This window comes from Narcine bancroftii, chromosome 5 (genome assembly GCF_036971445.1).
Source record: "Narcine bancroftii isolate sNarBan1 chromosome 5, sNarBan1.hap1, whole genome shotgun sequence".
Classification (NCBI taxonomy): Eukaryota; Metazoa; Chordata; class Chondrichthyes; order Torpediniformes; family Narcinidae; genus Narcine; species Narcine bancroftii.
The window spans coordinates 191,447,060-191,462,796 of NC_091473.1; the positions used below are offsets into that span (position 1 = coordinate 191,447,060).

The window sequence follows — 15,737 nt, forward strand, 5'->3', positions numbered from 1 at the left end:
TCCGTACTTCCGCTGTACCCCAGCGTTGGACAGTGACAGATCCATACCTCCGCTGTACCCCAGTGTTAGACAGTGACAGATCCGTATCACCGCTGTACCCCAGTGTTGGACAGTAACAGATCTGTACCACAGCTGTACCCCAGCGTTAGACAGTGACAGATCCGTACCACAGCTGTACCCCAGTATTAGACAGTGACAGATCCTTCCCACCTCTGTACCCCAGTGTTAGACAGTGACAGATCCGTACTTCCACTGTACCCCAGCGTTGGACAGTGACCGATCCATACCTCCGCTGTACCCCAGTGTTAGACAGTGACAGATCCGTACCACCGCTGTACCCCAGCGTTGGACAGTGACAGATCCGTACCACCGCTGTACCCCAGCGTTGGACAGTGACAGATCCGTACCACCACTGTACCCCAACGTTAGACAGTAACAGATCCGTACCACAGCTGTACCCCAGCGTTAGACAGTGACAGATCCATACCTCCGCTGTACCCCAGTGTTAGACAGTGACAGATCCGTACCACCGCTGTACCCCAGTGTTGGACAGTGACAGATCTGTACCACCGCTGTACCCCAACGTTAGACAGTAACAGATCCGTACCACAGCTGTACCCCAGCGTTAGACAGTGACAGATCCATGCCACCGCTGTACCCCAGCGTTAGATGGTGACAGATCCGTACCATCGCTGTACCCCAGCGTTGGACGGTGACAGATCCGTACCACTGCAGTACCCCAGTGTTAGACAGTGACAGATCCGTGCCACAGCTGTACCCCAGCGTTAGACTTTGACAGATCCGTACCACCGCTGTACCCCAGCGTTAGACATGACAGATCCGTATCACCGCTGTACCCCAGCGTTAGATAGTGACAGATCCGTACCACAGCTGTCCCCCAGTGTTAGACAGTGACAGATCCTTCCCACCTCTGTACCCCAGTATTAGACAGTGACAGATCCGTACCACCGCTGTACCCCAGCGTTAGACAGTGACAGATCCGGACCACCGCTGTTCCCCAGTGTTAGACAGTGACAGATCTGTACCACGGCTGTACCCCAGCGTTGGACAGTGACAGATCCGTACCATTTCTGTACCCCAGCGTTAGACAGTGACAGATCCGTACCACCGTTGTACCCCAGTGTTAGACAGTGACAGATCCGTACCACAGCTGTCCCCCAGTGTTAGACAGTGACAGATCCTTCCCACCTCTGTACCCCAGTGTTAGACAGTGACAGATCCGTACTTCCGCTGTACCCCAGCGTTGGACAGTGACAGATCCATACCTCCGCTGTACCCCAGTGTTAGACAGTGACAGATCCGTATCACCGCTGTACCCCAGTGTTGGACAGTAACAGATCTGTACCACAGCTGTACCCCAGCGTTAGACAGTGACAGATCCGTACCACAGCTGTACCCCAGTATTAGACAGTGACAGATCCTTCCCACCTCTGTACCCCAGTGTTAGACAGTGACAGATCCGTACTTCCACTGTACCCCAGCGTTGGACAGTGACCGATCCATACCTCCGCAGTACCCCAGTGTTAGACAGTGACAGATCCGTACCACCGCTGTACCCCAGCGTTGGACAGTGACAGATCCGTACCACCGCTGTACCCCAGCGTTGGACAGTGACAGATCCGTACCACCACTGTACCCCAACGTTAGACAGTAACAGATCCGTACCACAGCTGTACCCCAGCGTTAGACACTGACAGATCCATACCTCCGCTGTACCCCAGTGTTAGACAGTGACAGATCCGTACCACCGCTGTACCCCAGTGTTGGACAGTGACAGATCTGTACCACCGCTGTACCCCAACGTTAGACAGTAACAGATCCGTACCACAGCTGTACCCCAGCGTTAGACAGTGACAGATCCATGCCACCGCTGTACCCCAGCGTTAGATGGTGACAGATCCGTACCATCGCTGTACCCCAGCGTTGGACGGTGACAGATCCGTACCACTGCAGTACCCCAGTGTTAGACAGTGACAGATCCGTGCCACAGCTGTACCCCAGCGTTAGACTTTGACAGATCCGTACCACCGCTGTACCCCAGCGTTAGACATGACAGATCCGTATCACCGCTGTACCCCAGCGTTAGATAGTGACAGATCCGTACCACAGCTGTCCCCCAGTGTTAGACAGTGACAGATCCTTCCCACCTCTGTACCCCAGTATTAGACAGTGACAGATCCGTACCACCGCTGTACCCCAGCGTTAGACAGTGACAGATCCGGACCACCGCTGTTCCCCAGTGTTAGACAGTGACAGATCCATACCTCCGCTGTACCCCAGTGTTAGACAGTTTCAGATCCGTACCACCGCTGTACCCCAGCGTTGGACAGTGACAGATCTGTACCACCGCTGTACCCCAACATTAGACAGTGACAGATCCGTACCACCGCTGTACCCCAGCGTTAGACAGTGACATCCGTACCACCGCTGTACCCCAGTGTTAGACAGTGACGGATCCGTACCACTGCTGTACCCCAGCATTGGACAGTGACAGAACCATACCACCGCTGTACCCCAGTGTTAGACTTCTAGTTATATTTAATGACATGTTGCTTATTAAAACTGGAAATGCTATTGAGTCTATACCCACACTGGGTGATGTACTGCTGGCCTAAATCTGGCATTGTAATGGCTTTAGTGATAGAATTATCCTTGAATATAGTACTTGTGTGTGTTGCTGTGTGATGTATATGAGGATAAATCTTTTTACATTTTTAAATGTTCTCACATAGCACAGTAACAGGCCCTTTCGGCCTGCGAGCCTGTACCGCTCAATTGCGACCGATGGTACGTTTTGAATGGTGGGTGGAAACCACTGCAGCTTGAGGAAATCCACGCAGACGTACGGGATTCGGGTCCTGGTCTGCTTACCACACCACCCACAATTTTCCCACAAACAACAGGGAGCAGCGGTGCTGGGTATAATTCTAATGCTGTAAAATACTTGGGTGCAAGTCCAACACTGATAATAGTAGATTTGACAGAGGATGCCTAGTTACTGTGGACATTCTGTTACTGTATCATATCTGGGATGATGAGACGAGGGTTATAGTTGGCACCTATTATTATGTAGTTATCTCGTCTGCTGATGTGCATTGGAGTGGAAGCTGGAAAGCCTTGTGAATTCCCTTTAAACTATTACATTTAAGTGGACTGTCTTCCATCTCGTTTAACTGAAAGGGTTTCACTTTTCTTTCCTGGGTAGGCCGCCGGAAACTGGTGACTGCTTCAGGCAAGGAAATGGAATGTGCTCAAATGGCTTGTCACAGATGCCTCTTGTACCTCGGGGACCTCGGTAAGTGCTGGTACTCAACGCTCGGTGTTTGCTCTCCCCCGCTCTCTTTGGGAAAGTTGCAGGATCCGAAATTTGGCTCGCGCTCTCCCATTTGGCCCCCCGCCTTCCGTTGGGTGCAGAGGCCTGGCGTTGCCTAACGACAGGAAAGATGCCAATAAGATTGGAAAAAGTGCAGAGAAGATTTACTGGGATGTTCCTGGGATGTCAGGAACTGAGTTACAGGGTAAGGTTAAACCGGTTAGGACTTTATTCCCTGCAGCGTAGAAGAATGAGGGGAGATTTGATAGAGGTATTTAAAATTATGAGAGGGATAAGTCAATGTAGGTCAGCTTTTTCACTGAGGGTAGGTGAGTTACAAACCGGTGGTGAAAGGGAAAAAATTTAGGGGGAATGTTAGGGGCAACTTCTTCACACTGAGAGTGGTGGGAGTGTGGAACGATCTGCCTACTGAAGTGGTGAATGCGGGGTCAATTTTAACATTTCAGAAGAATTTGGACAGGTATGTAAACAGGAGGAAAGGTCAGTGGGACTAGGCAGGAAAATAGTTCAGCACATACCAGAAGGGCCGAAAGGCCTGTTTCTGTGTTGCAGTGTTCCATGGTTCTCTGCCCAGCGGCTGCTGTAGTTCAGGGCCTTGGGGGTTCGAAGCCTGGAATGTTCATCTGAAGACATCTGTTCATTGCCACAGCGACATTTCAATTCTTTGAATGTGCTGTGTATTTGGGAAGGAGATATGCTGTTTCTGCTCACCTGCAATGTCGACGATACTGCCCACCATGTGTGGGCTTCATTTGGGAGAGGACCTATTCTCTGCTCTGTCGCAACGTTTGAATTAATGATTGTCCACAACCAAACCTACTGTGTATACTTGTGTAATAGTTGAGTTTTGGGGACCAATTTTTCGGGTCAAATTTGGGAGGTCAACTTTTACACAGATACTACCTAGCATTGGGAGCTCAGATGGCCAGGATTGGGCGTTGAGTCCGCGTTTGGGGTGTCAGGAGCTTGGATGGGTGGGTGGCTGGGGCCTTGGATCTAATCTGGCCGAGATGTTGGGAGCTCCAGTGAGCGGATGGCTGAGGGGGGTGGGGGGAGATCTGAGGTCGGGGTGTCGGGAGCGTGGATGGATGGGCGGCCTGGGTAGGATCTGCGGTCAGGAGCTCGGATGAGCAGTCGGCTGAGGTGAGGTTTCACAGTTATGTCGGGAGCTCCGGTGGGTGGGCGGCCAAGGCGAGGATCAGCGTTTGTGGTGTCAGGAGCTCCTGATTTGCAGTCGGGGCGTTGGGAGCTCCGGCGGGCAGCTGAAGCGAAGGTTTGCGCCAGGAAGCACGGATGGGCGGGCAGCTGATGCCAAAAATTAGGGGATCTTTTACATGGGAGGTATGGAAAATATGCGAATTTTGGGCCATAGGGGGGGGGGGGGGGTGGTCGACGTTTACATGACTATACAAGGTATCCAAAAGCTGAAAACAGGACTTTTGAATTAATGATTGTCCACAACCAGACCTACCGCATATACCATGCTTACCTTTAGCCCAGGAACCAATGCCCCGGATTCCATTATCTGGGCTACCAGCAGAGTGTGGAGAGTGCACTTTGTGGTTGGCTTGTGAATGGAGAGAGTAGCAGGAGGCTTGACTTTGTTGCCAGAGTCTGCTCCTATTGGAAAAGCCTCGATGTGGGGAGTCACTGGCCAAGCAGTGCATCTTCAATGGGCCTGCTTCCCCCATTGTGTGAGCCCACACTTCCCCCTCCCTCCCCGAAACCCCCTCCCCTTTCAGTACCCTCTGCCTGTTTGCCTGGAAGTGGAATAGAAATGCCCTTTCATCATGCCTTTTGTCAAATCAAGTTTATTGTCATCTTATTATACAAATAGAATCTGATGAAACCGCATTCTCCGGTCCTCAGTGCAAAACGTGCAGACACACAACCAGACATAACACACATACAGATACACAATACATGTGCAGGACAAGTATTTCACCCATACCAATAAATAAATGTTGTTTCATGATATGGAATCTCAGTACCTTCATGCCTGTCCTGTGTTTCAGCACGTTATCAGAATGAGCTGTCTGGGGTAGACACTGAGCAGCTGGCCGAGAGATTCTACTACCAGTCACTACTGGTGGCGCCTCATGTGGGTGAGTACACTGCCAAGCTGGAAGCTGTTACAGCGGCAGCGACCAGGGTTTGAATCCTGCACTGACTGTAAGGAGTTTGAATTTTCTCCCTGTGTCTGTGTAGGTGCCCTCTGGTTTCCTCCCACCTTTCAAGGTACTGGAGTTCTGTTAATTGGTTGTAACTGGGCGTCAAGGGCTCGTGGGCGGAAAGGGCCTTTTACTGTGCTGTATTGTTATGGAGTCCAAAGGACCCCCAAAACCAGCAGCAATTAATATGCACCACAACATAGGGTCACTTAAACAAAAGTAGTTTTTAATTATAATTGAACAAGAAAACAGAATTAAACTCTAACTTATTACTTAACCTACCTAACTACTTAACCCCCCCACCTCTAATACTAAGTGCGGGTGTGTGTAATGTATATTTAAGATTAGAAAAGTTCTTTGGATCACAGTCCAATCTCACTGGTTGCAGGCAATTCTTGTACTGTGCACAGAAGTTAGCATTAACAAAGTTCACCAGTGGAGGAGTCACGTGATGGAGTAGTGGCCGGTCGGGGAACTCCAGCCCTCTCCGGTAAAGTTTAAAAAAAACGGAGAAAACGCAAAGGCACAAACACGAAAATTAAAATAAAGTGAAAGTAAAGGTGGGAAGAAAATGGCAGCGAAGAGAGAAAAGTCGAAAACAACGGGAAGAAGAGAAGAAGAAAGAACGTCGGAAGAAGAAGCTGAAGGCCTTACCTGTCCGAGGAGGCCCGCCGCGGAGAGAGAGGCCCGCTCCCTCAGGTCAGTGAAAGTCCCGGGCTCGGGACTATAAAAATGGCTCGTAGAGCCGAGTAAAAGTGCGCAACCGCGCATGAAAAAAAACACACTGACGGGAGGGGGATCAGCTGCGGAGTCGATCTCCACAGCTGAGAGAGACACCTGCAGCACAGCAGCAGGTGCAGAACACAGACAATAACGACAACAAGAAAGAAGAGGGTAAAAAGAAAACAAGGAAACAACAGATGGTCAACCCAGAGGAAGAAGAAGAAGAAGAACAGAAAGAAATGGAAGAAGAAGAGAAAGGCAAGACAATGGATGTATCTTTTTTTAAAGAATATATGGAATCAGTAAAAGAATTGCAATTACAAGAACTTAATGAAATAAAAAGAAGAATTAAAAGTGCAGAAGAAAAAATGAATAAAATAGAGATGGTCATGTCAGATTAAGGAAAAAGAGTGGACAATGTGGAAGAATGAGAAATAATCGTAGAAATGGAAGTAGAAGACTTAAAAGAGAAATTAGAAGAACCTAATAAAAAAGTTAAGGAGGCACATGAGCTGTTAGCTCAGAAGATGGATATAATGGAAAACTATAATAGAAGAAATAATATAAAGATAGTGGACCTTAAGGAAGATGAAGAAGGCAAGAATATGAGAGAATTTATAAAAGACTGGATCCCCAGGGTCCGAGGAAGACCAGAATTAAAGGAAGAAATGGAAATAGAGAGGGCACATAGAACATGAGCCCCAAAACCACAACCGCAGCAAAAACCAAGATCCATTTTAGTAAAATTTTTAAGATATATAACAAGAGAAAATATATTGGAGAAAGCAATGAAGAAAATAAGAGAAGACAAAAAGCCACTGGAATACAAAGGTCAAAAAAATTTTTTCTATCCAGACATAAGTTTTGAACTCCTGAAGAAGAGGAAGGAATTCAATACAGTAAAAACGATCTTATGGAAAAAAGGACATAAATTTATGTTAAAGTACCCAGCGGTACTTAAAATAGTTATTCCAGGGCAACAAAACAGACTATTCTCGGATCCAGAGGAAGCAGGAAAATTTGCAGAACAACTACAAAATAAGCAGAGAGATGAAGACATGTAATGAGAGTAAAAATGACCACGAACTATATGTATGTGTGTATATGGGTATATGTATATATATATATGTATATATTTATATTATATGTAGATGTGTATGTATATGTGTGAATACATGAATGTATCCGTATTTAGAGGAAAATATATAGAATATAGATAAGAATTAATAAGGGAATGAAAGGGAATAGAGGGAATAAGGAGGGAATTAAAAGAGTGACCTTTGTTACATATGAAGATTGAAATCTTTTCCGGGGGGGGCTGGGTGGGGAGGAGTTACAGTCACTGCAAAATCAGTTGACGTTTGCGAGTGAATTCGCAAATCCAAATAGAGAGGGGAGATGTGGTTGCCCGACAAGGGATAAAGGGCAACTCAGGAGGGGGAGGGGAGAATGGGGTTAAAGAAGTTTTAAATAGGAGAATAAGGAAAATGTTTGATGTTTTAGAAATGTTGTCTTATAAAGTGTTCAAAACAAGAAAGCAGAAATGGATAAGAAGGAAAGGTGATGATGGAGAAACGGAAAGGGAAGATAAACAAAGTATGAAATGGCTACGTTGAACTATATGACTTTAATTATTAACGGAATACATAACCAACTCAAAAGAAAGAAACTGCTAAATTTACTGAAAAAAGAAAAAAATTGATATAGCATTTGTGCAAGAAACACATTTAACTGAATTGGAGCACAAGAAATTAAAGAGAGATTGGGTAGGACATGTAACAGCAGTGTTGTATAATTCAAAAGCAAGAGGAGTAGCTATATTAATCAGTAAAAGTGTACCAATTAAAATAGAAGAGGAAATAATAGATCCAGCGGGGAGATATGTAATGATAAAATGTCAGATATATTCGGAGTTTTGGAATCTACTCAATGTATATTCACCTAATGAAGAAGATCAAAAGTTTATGCAAGATATTTTTTTGAAGATAGCAGATACACAAGGGATCATATTAATAGGAGGTGATTTCAATTTTAATTTGGATTCAAATATGGATAAAACTGGGAAAAAAATTAACAGAAAGAACTAAGTAACCAAATTTATAATTAAATCGATGCAAGAAATGCAACTTTTGGATATATGGAGGAAACAACACCCAAAGGAAAACGAATATTCATATTATTCGGGTAGACATAAAACATACTCAAGATAGACCTATTTTTGTTATCAGCTCGTATTCAAGATAGAGTAAGAAAAACAGAATATAAAGCTAGAATATTATCGGACCATTAACCTTTGACAATAGAGTTAGAGGACATCCCTCCAAGAATGTATAGATGGAGATTAAACTCCATGCTACTTAAAAGGCAGGATTTTAGAGAATTCATTGAACGACAAATTAAAATGTACTTTGAAATAAATACGAAATCAGTGAAAGATAAGTTTATACTATGGGATGCAATGAAAGAGTTCATCAGAGGGCAAATAATAAGTTATGTAACCAAGATGAAGAAGGACTATAATCAGGAAACAGAGAGGTTGGAAAGGGAAATAGTAAAAATAGAAAAAGAATTAGCAATGAAGGATGATACAACTAAAAGAAGAGAATTGGCAGATAAAAAAATAAAATATGAAACATTGCAAACATATAAGGTGGAGAAGAACATAATGAAGACAAAACAGAAATATTATGAACTAGGGGAAAAAACGCACAAAATTCTAGCATGGCAGCTTAAGACAGAACAAGCTAAGAAAATGGTATTGGCATCAAGGAAAAAAGACAAACAAATCACATATAATCCAACGGAGATCAATGAAAACTTTAGAGAATTCTATGAACAATTATACCAAACTGAAAACGAAGGGAAAGAAGGTAAAATAGATGAATTTTTAACTAAAATTGAACTACCAAAATTACAAATAGAGGAACAAAATAAATTAACAGAACCATTTGAAATAGTAGAAATACAAGAGATAATAAAAAAAAAACTACCAAATAATAAAACACCAGGAGAGGAAGGATTCCCAATAGAATTCTATAAAACATTTAAAGATTTATTAATTCCTCCCCTCCTGGAAGTAATCAACCAGACTGATAAAACACAAAGCTTACCAGATTCATGTAAAACAGCAATAATTACAGTAATACCAAAGCAAGGGAAAGATCCACTCGCACCAGCGTCATATAGACCAATATCATTACTTAACACAGATTATAAGATAATAGCTAAACTATTAGCAAACAGATTACCAGAGTATGTACCGAAAATGGTAAATCTAGACCAAACTGGATTTATTAAAAAAAGATGCACAACAGACAATATTTGTAAATTTATTAACTTAATTCATGCAGTAGAAGGGAGTAAAGTGCCAACAGTAGCAGTTGCTTTAGTCGCAGAGAAGGCCTTTGACAGAGTAGAATGGAATTATTTATTCAAAGTATTGCAAAAATTCAGTTTACCAGAGAAGTATATTAATTGGATTAAAGCATTATATAAGGGGCCATTGGCGAAAGTGACAGTAAATGGATATATATCAAAGCAATTTAACTTAAGCAGATCAACAAGGCAGGGATGCCCACTATCACCCTTATTGTTCGCGTTAACTATAGAACCACTAGCAGAATTGATAAGAACAGAAAATAATATAAAAGGGATAAAAATAAAAGAGAAGGAATTTAAAATCAGTTTATTTGCGGATGATGTTATAGTATACTTAACAGAACCAGAACTATCAATAAAAGAATTATATAAGAAATTGAAGGAATATGGAAAAGTGTCGGGTTACAAGATTACTGTAAATAAAAGTGAAGCAATGCCAATGAATAATGCGAATTTCTCAAAATTTAAGAAGGAATCACCATTCAGATGGCAAATGCAAGCAATAAGATACCTAGGTATACAAATAAATAAAAATCTCGGCCATCTATATAAACTCAATTATTATCCACTAATGAAAAAATTACAGGGTGATTTAGAGCATTGGAAAGATTTACCATTAACACTAATAGGAAGGATAAACTGTATTAAAATGAACATTTTCCCAAGGATATTATACCTATTTCAGGCATTTCCAATACACTTGACAGAGAAATTCTTCAAGGAGTTAAAGAAAATAATAAGGAAATTTTTATGGAAAGGGGTGAAACCGAGGATAGCACGAGATACATTAACAGAATGGTATGAACAAGGAGGCTTACAACTGCCAAACTTTAAAAATTATTATAGAGCCGCACAATTAAGATACCTATCAGATTTTTACCAAACAAGAGAAAAGCCAGATTGGACTAGATTAGAACTAGATAAAATAGGGGAAAAGATACCTGAACATATATTATATAAATGGGATGAAAAATTGGTACAACGTAGGAGTTCTCCAGTATTGCATCATCTGCTCAATACTTGGAAGAAGATTCATGTAGAAAGGAATAAAACAAATTACCAATGACCAAAATTAATAATGACGCAAAATCAGTTACTCCCTTTTACAATAGATAACCTTTCCTTTAGAGAATGGGAGAAAAAAGGGATCAAAAGAATAGAAAATTGTTTTTCAAGAAATAGATTATTATCCTTTGAACAAATGAAAGATAAATACAATATAACTCAAGATACAGTGCTGGCATATTACCAATTGAGATTCTACTTGAAGGACAAATTAGGAAGCAGTCTGAGGTTACCAGAGGGAAGTAACTTTGAATATGTGATTACAGATACAATGATAATCAGAAGATTTATAACAAATATATATATTAAACTTAAGAAAAGGAGAATGAGGAAACAAATGGTAAAACTAAACAAAAATGGGAACAAGATTTAAATATAAAGATAAAAAAGGAAACTGGAGAAATTATGTTCTGGAACGATGAGAAATACAATAAATACGAGGTTACGTATGATACAATATAACTGGATACACAGGCTATACATTACACCTCAAAAGTTAAATAAATGGGACCCAACAGTATCTGACAGATGTTTTCGTTGTAAAAAAGAAATGGGAACAACAATTCATGCAATCTGGACATGTGAGAAAGTAGAAAAATTTTGGGAAGAAATAAAGCAGATATTAAATAAAATTACAGAAAACAATATACAAAAAAACCCAGAGATCTTCCTCCTAAGTAACATAAAAAACAAAGAATTTGGACTTGATTTGGATGGTGCACAAAAAAGGTTTGTTAAGATAGCTCTAGCCATAGCAAAAAAATGTATTATGTCAACCTGGAAATTGGAAGATAATTTGAGAATACAACAATGTTATATAGAAATGAATAAATGTATTCCATTAGAAAAAAATAACATATAGTTTAAGAAATAATATTGAAGTATTTGAACAAATATGGGAGCCATACATGAAACACAATAGAGAAAACCTACCGGGGACATTCACTACCTAAATTAACGAAAGGAGAAGGAAATGAAAAGAATTGACTCAGTGGAATTTCTTGTTTATTTTTATTGAATGACAACATTGTTTGACTGGTTTAATGTAGCTTAGATTTTGTACTTTAAATGGATGGGGGGGGAGGTGGGGAGGGTGGGATGGGAGGAGGGAGGGGCGGAGAAAATGACACTGTATATATTTGAAAAGGAAAATGTATGTATCATGGTCAATGTGGTTTATGGTGTGAAAAATAAAAGTCTTTGGTGCTTAACAGGCAAATGGTTACCACTCAGGAGGGTTCTTGCTGGTTTTCAGAGAGAGAGATTCCTTTTCCAGGACATCTGCAACTGATTCCTTCTCAATCAGTCTTGCTGATGAAACTTACCCCCTTCAGGGTTCTCCAGATGATCCTCTTTCTTTCAGGTCACCAGTCTTCTCATTTGACCAGGAAGCCTTCCAAAGTTTGCCAGCTTGTCCTTCTGAAACTGATTTCTATCTCCTCTCTCTCTGTTTCACACCCTCCCTCTCTGAGAGCCAAACTCTTCTCCCCTCCTTGCAAAGATCATATGTTCTCCTAGGCAAGCTGCTGTCAATACTTTGTTGCCTCTTGCAAAAAGCACTCTGCAAAAGTCCTGCAAATATTCTGTGTTTAAAATGTGTGTGTGCAAGCTGCTCTAACAATTCCTCCCAACCCATCTCTAAATACTCTGTCACAGTATAAACAAATTAAAAAATATATTGAAGCCCAGGGATCGATGCTTGGGTCCACTGTTGTTTGTCATCTATATTATACTTAGATGACTGTAGTTAAATTGGCAGATGTCACCGAAACTGGTGTGGAAGGCGAACCGTGAAGAGCAGGAGTTGATCTCCCTGGGCTAAGTGGTTAAGCCAGGAGATCTCTCCCAGCGTCGGTGGCCCAGGTTGAATCTTGGTCTCGGGGAAATTGTCACGTTCCCTCATAGGTTTCTCCAGATGCTTTGTCTCCCTTCTACGACCTGTGACTTGGTAAATTGGCAAATGAAATATTAATGCCGGAAAGTCTACAGTCATGTACTATTTTTTTTAATATTTTAATTTTAATTTTCCAAAGACTCGTGCAAATCCAATAAACAAAGCTCAAGACATTAAGCCAGTTGAAATCTGCCGCTGTCCGAAAGAAATACGAGCAGGATTAGGCCATCGGTCCATTGAGCCTGCTTCGCCATTCATTGTGATCATGGCCTATCTGATGATCGGCTCATCTCCACCTTCCTGCCTTTTCCCCACATTCCTTAATTCCCCGACAATGTAAAAATCGAGCCAACCTGGTTTTAAATATATTTATCGAGTCTGCCTCCACTGCTTCAATGAGCAACGAATTCCACAGATTCACCACCTTTTGGGAAAAGCAGTTCCTCCTTATCTCTGTCCTAATGAGTTTGTACATTCCACCCCCCCCCCCCCCCCCCCACCTGTGTCTGAATGGGTTTCTTCTGGATGCTCTGGTTCCCTCCATGCTTCAAAATGTACCAGGGAGGATGTAGATTAATTTGGGTAATGGGATGTCATGGGCTAGTGGGGCTTGTTCCTGTGCTGTATGTCTAAATCAGTGGTTCTTAACCTTTTTCTTTCCACTCACATCCCACTTTAAGTAATCCCTGTGCCATAAGTGCTCCGTGATTAGTAAGGGATTGCTTAAGGAGGGATGAGGGTGGGAAGGGAAGGTTGTGAATCACTGCTCGAGAACCAATTGTTATTGAACTATTTTGCTTGAGAAAAATTGTTACTGGCCCATTTCCTTTGGGTTATGAAACTGTGCACATAACGAGTCAATGAGGGACGATTAAAACTTTCTTCTTCCCACCCACATATCACCTTAAGCAATCCCTTCCTAATCACAGAGTACCTATAGCATAGGGATTACTTAAAGTGGTATGTGAGTGGAAAGAAAAAGGCTGAGAACCACTGGCTTAAATTTAAATCAGAGGGGAAACAGCACTGCAGCTTGCCCAGAGTCATAACTCACTGCAAACCCAAGGAGAAAATGGCTTGTCTTGATTTGTGGGGTGTAGTATAGCTTCAAAATGATCCTGTTCTTTCTTTCAGGTATGCCTTTTAACCAGCTTGGGACATTGGCTGGGAGTAAATATTACAACGTTGAGGCTACTTACTACTACCTCAGATGGTAGGTTTCACTGAGACTTCACGATTGTAGTGCCCTCATACTGTATATTCTCTTGTAATAGTCAACCCTGTGTAAAACTTCACCCCCGCCAACTATTTTGGCCCAAAAACCACGTGCTTTCCTTATGTCCTGTGTAAAAGCTGACCTCCCTATTTTTTGGCCCTGTCTGCTTGCCCATCTGATCTCCCAACACCTCATCCTGGTTTTCTGCTGATCTGAGCACCTAACGCTCCGGCCGCAAACTCTGCTAGGCCCTGGCCGCCTGCCCATTCGAGCTCCCGATGCCCCGGCTGCAAACTCTGCTAGGCCCTGGCTGTCTGCCCATCCAGGCTCCTGACGCCCCGGCCGCAATCTCAGCTAGGCCCCGGCCGCCTGCCCATTCAACCTCCCGACACCCTGGCTGCAAACTCAGCTAGGCCCTGGCCGCTTGCCCATCCGAGCTCCTGATGCCCCGGCCACAAACTCTCTCCGAGGCCTCTGCCACCTGTCCATCCAAGCTCCTGATGCCTTAAACGACACAGGTATTTACCACGGTCAAAAGTATGACCTGTGTAAAAGTTGAACTAGCCAAATTTGACCTGAAAAACTGGCTCATAAAACCCGACTATTACTGAGGATATAAGATAATCCCGTTGATGTTTTGAATGTTCAAAATAAAAAGCAGGGGGTAAACAAGAGCCTGTGCGACAGGCCAAACTTTGTACAGCTGAGGGGTGAATGAAACCACCATTGCCATGATCTAGGAGGTAGGAAACAATCTCTCACTATCTCTGCCAAGGCCTTGACCTGGGCTCTTGGTTTGAGGTTGCATGACACCAGATAGCATTCCGTCCCCTGGGTCGATGAAGTCGACGCTGCGGGGGGGATGGGGATGGGGGGGGGTGGAATAGCACTGGGGCATACACACAAAAAGGAATGTTTGCCTTTAGAGGGCTGGTGCTGAGGGGGTAGAGATAATGCACAGAAACATGGGTACTTAACTGGAGGAGTAATGCTGAGGCAGCCCTGTGCCATTGAGGAAGAGTGGTGGGGGAAACATTGTGGGGGGGGTCTGATGGAGTGCCGGGCAGTTGGGACTCAGTGAGGGGCTGTGGTGCCACGACCCCTGTGACTGCCCACTTGATGTGCACGATGAGAACATAAGAAATAGGAGCAGGAGTCGGCCGTTCGGCCCATCCAGCCTGCTCCACCATTCAATGTGATCGTGGCTGATCTGATGGTAGGCTCATCTCCACCAACTTGCCTTTTCCCCATGTCTCTTAATTCCTTTACTATGTAAAAATCTATTCAACCTTGTCTTTACTGAGGTCGCCTCCACTGCTTCAATGGGCAGCGAATTCCACAGATTCCCCACCCTCTGGGAAAAGCAGTTCCTCCTCATCTCCATCCTAAATCTACTCCCCTGAATCTTGAGGCTATGTCCCGTAGTTCCGGTCTTCCCCCACCAATGGAAACACTAACCTACCTTGATCTTATCGATGCCTTTCGTAATTTTGTTTTTGTAAGATCCCCTCTCATCTACATTCCAGCGAGTATGGTCCCAGACGACTCAATCTCTCCTCATAGGCCAACCCCCCTCATCTCTGGGATCAACCTGGTGAACCTCTTCTGCACCGCCTCCAAAGCCAGTCCATCCTTCCTCAAGCAAGGAGACCAGAACTGCATGCGGTTCTCCCGATGCAGCCTCACCAGGACCTTGTACAGTTGCAGCACAACCTCCCTGCTCCTAAATTCAGTCCCTCTTGCCTTCTTGACAGCCTGCTGCACCTGCAAGCCAACTTTTCGCGATTCATGTACTCCCAAGCCCTTCTGTATGGCTGCACCCTGCAATCGCTTGCCTTTTAAGTAATAAGTCAAAACACAGAAATACTGGAGGAACTCAGCTGGTCTCACAGCGTCCAAAGGAGGGAAAGAAATATTACTGATGTTTCGGGCCTG

At 43.5% G+C, this 15,737-nt stretch overlaps 1 protein-coding gene across 3 annotated transcripts in view; it reads left to right on the plus strand.

The window, feature by feature from the left end:
• smg5 (SMG5 nonsense mediated mRNA decay factor) overlaps positions 1-15,737 on the plus strand; it is a 64,338-nt gene that overhangs the window by 11,038 nt on the left and 37,563 nt on the right. For all 3 annotated transcript variants that reach the window (XM_069940409.1, XM_069940412.1, XM_069940410.1), the window contains exons 5-7: positions 3,227-3,316; positions 5,371-5,460; positions 13,721-13,799. In XM_069940409.1, coding sequence (XP_069796510.1) covers positions 3,227-3,316; positions 5,371-5,460; positions 13,721-13,799 — 259 coding nt within the window. The remainder of the gene's footprint in view (positions 1-3,226; positions 3,317-5,370; positions 5,461-13,720; positions 13,800-15,737) is intronic.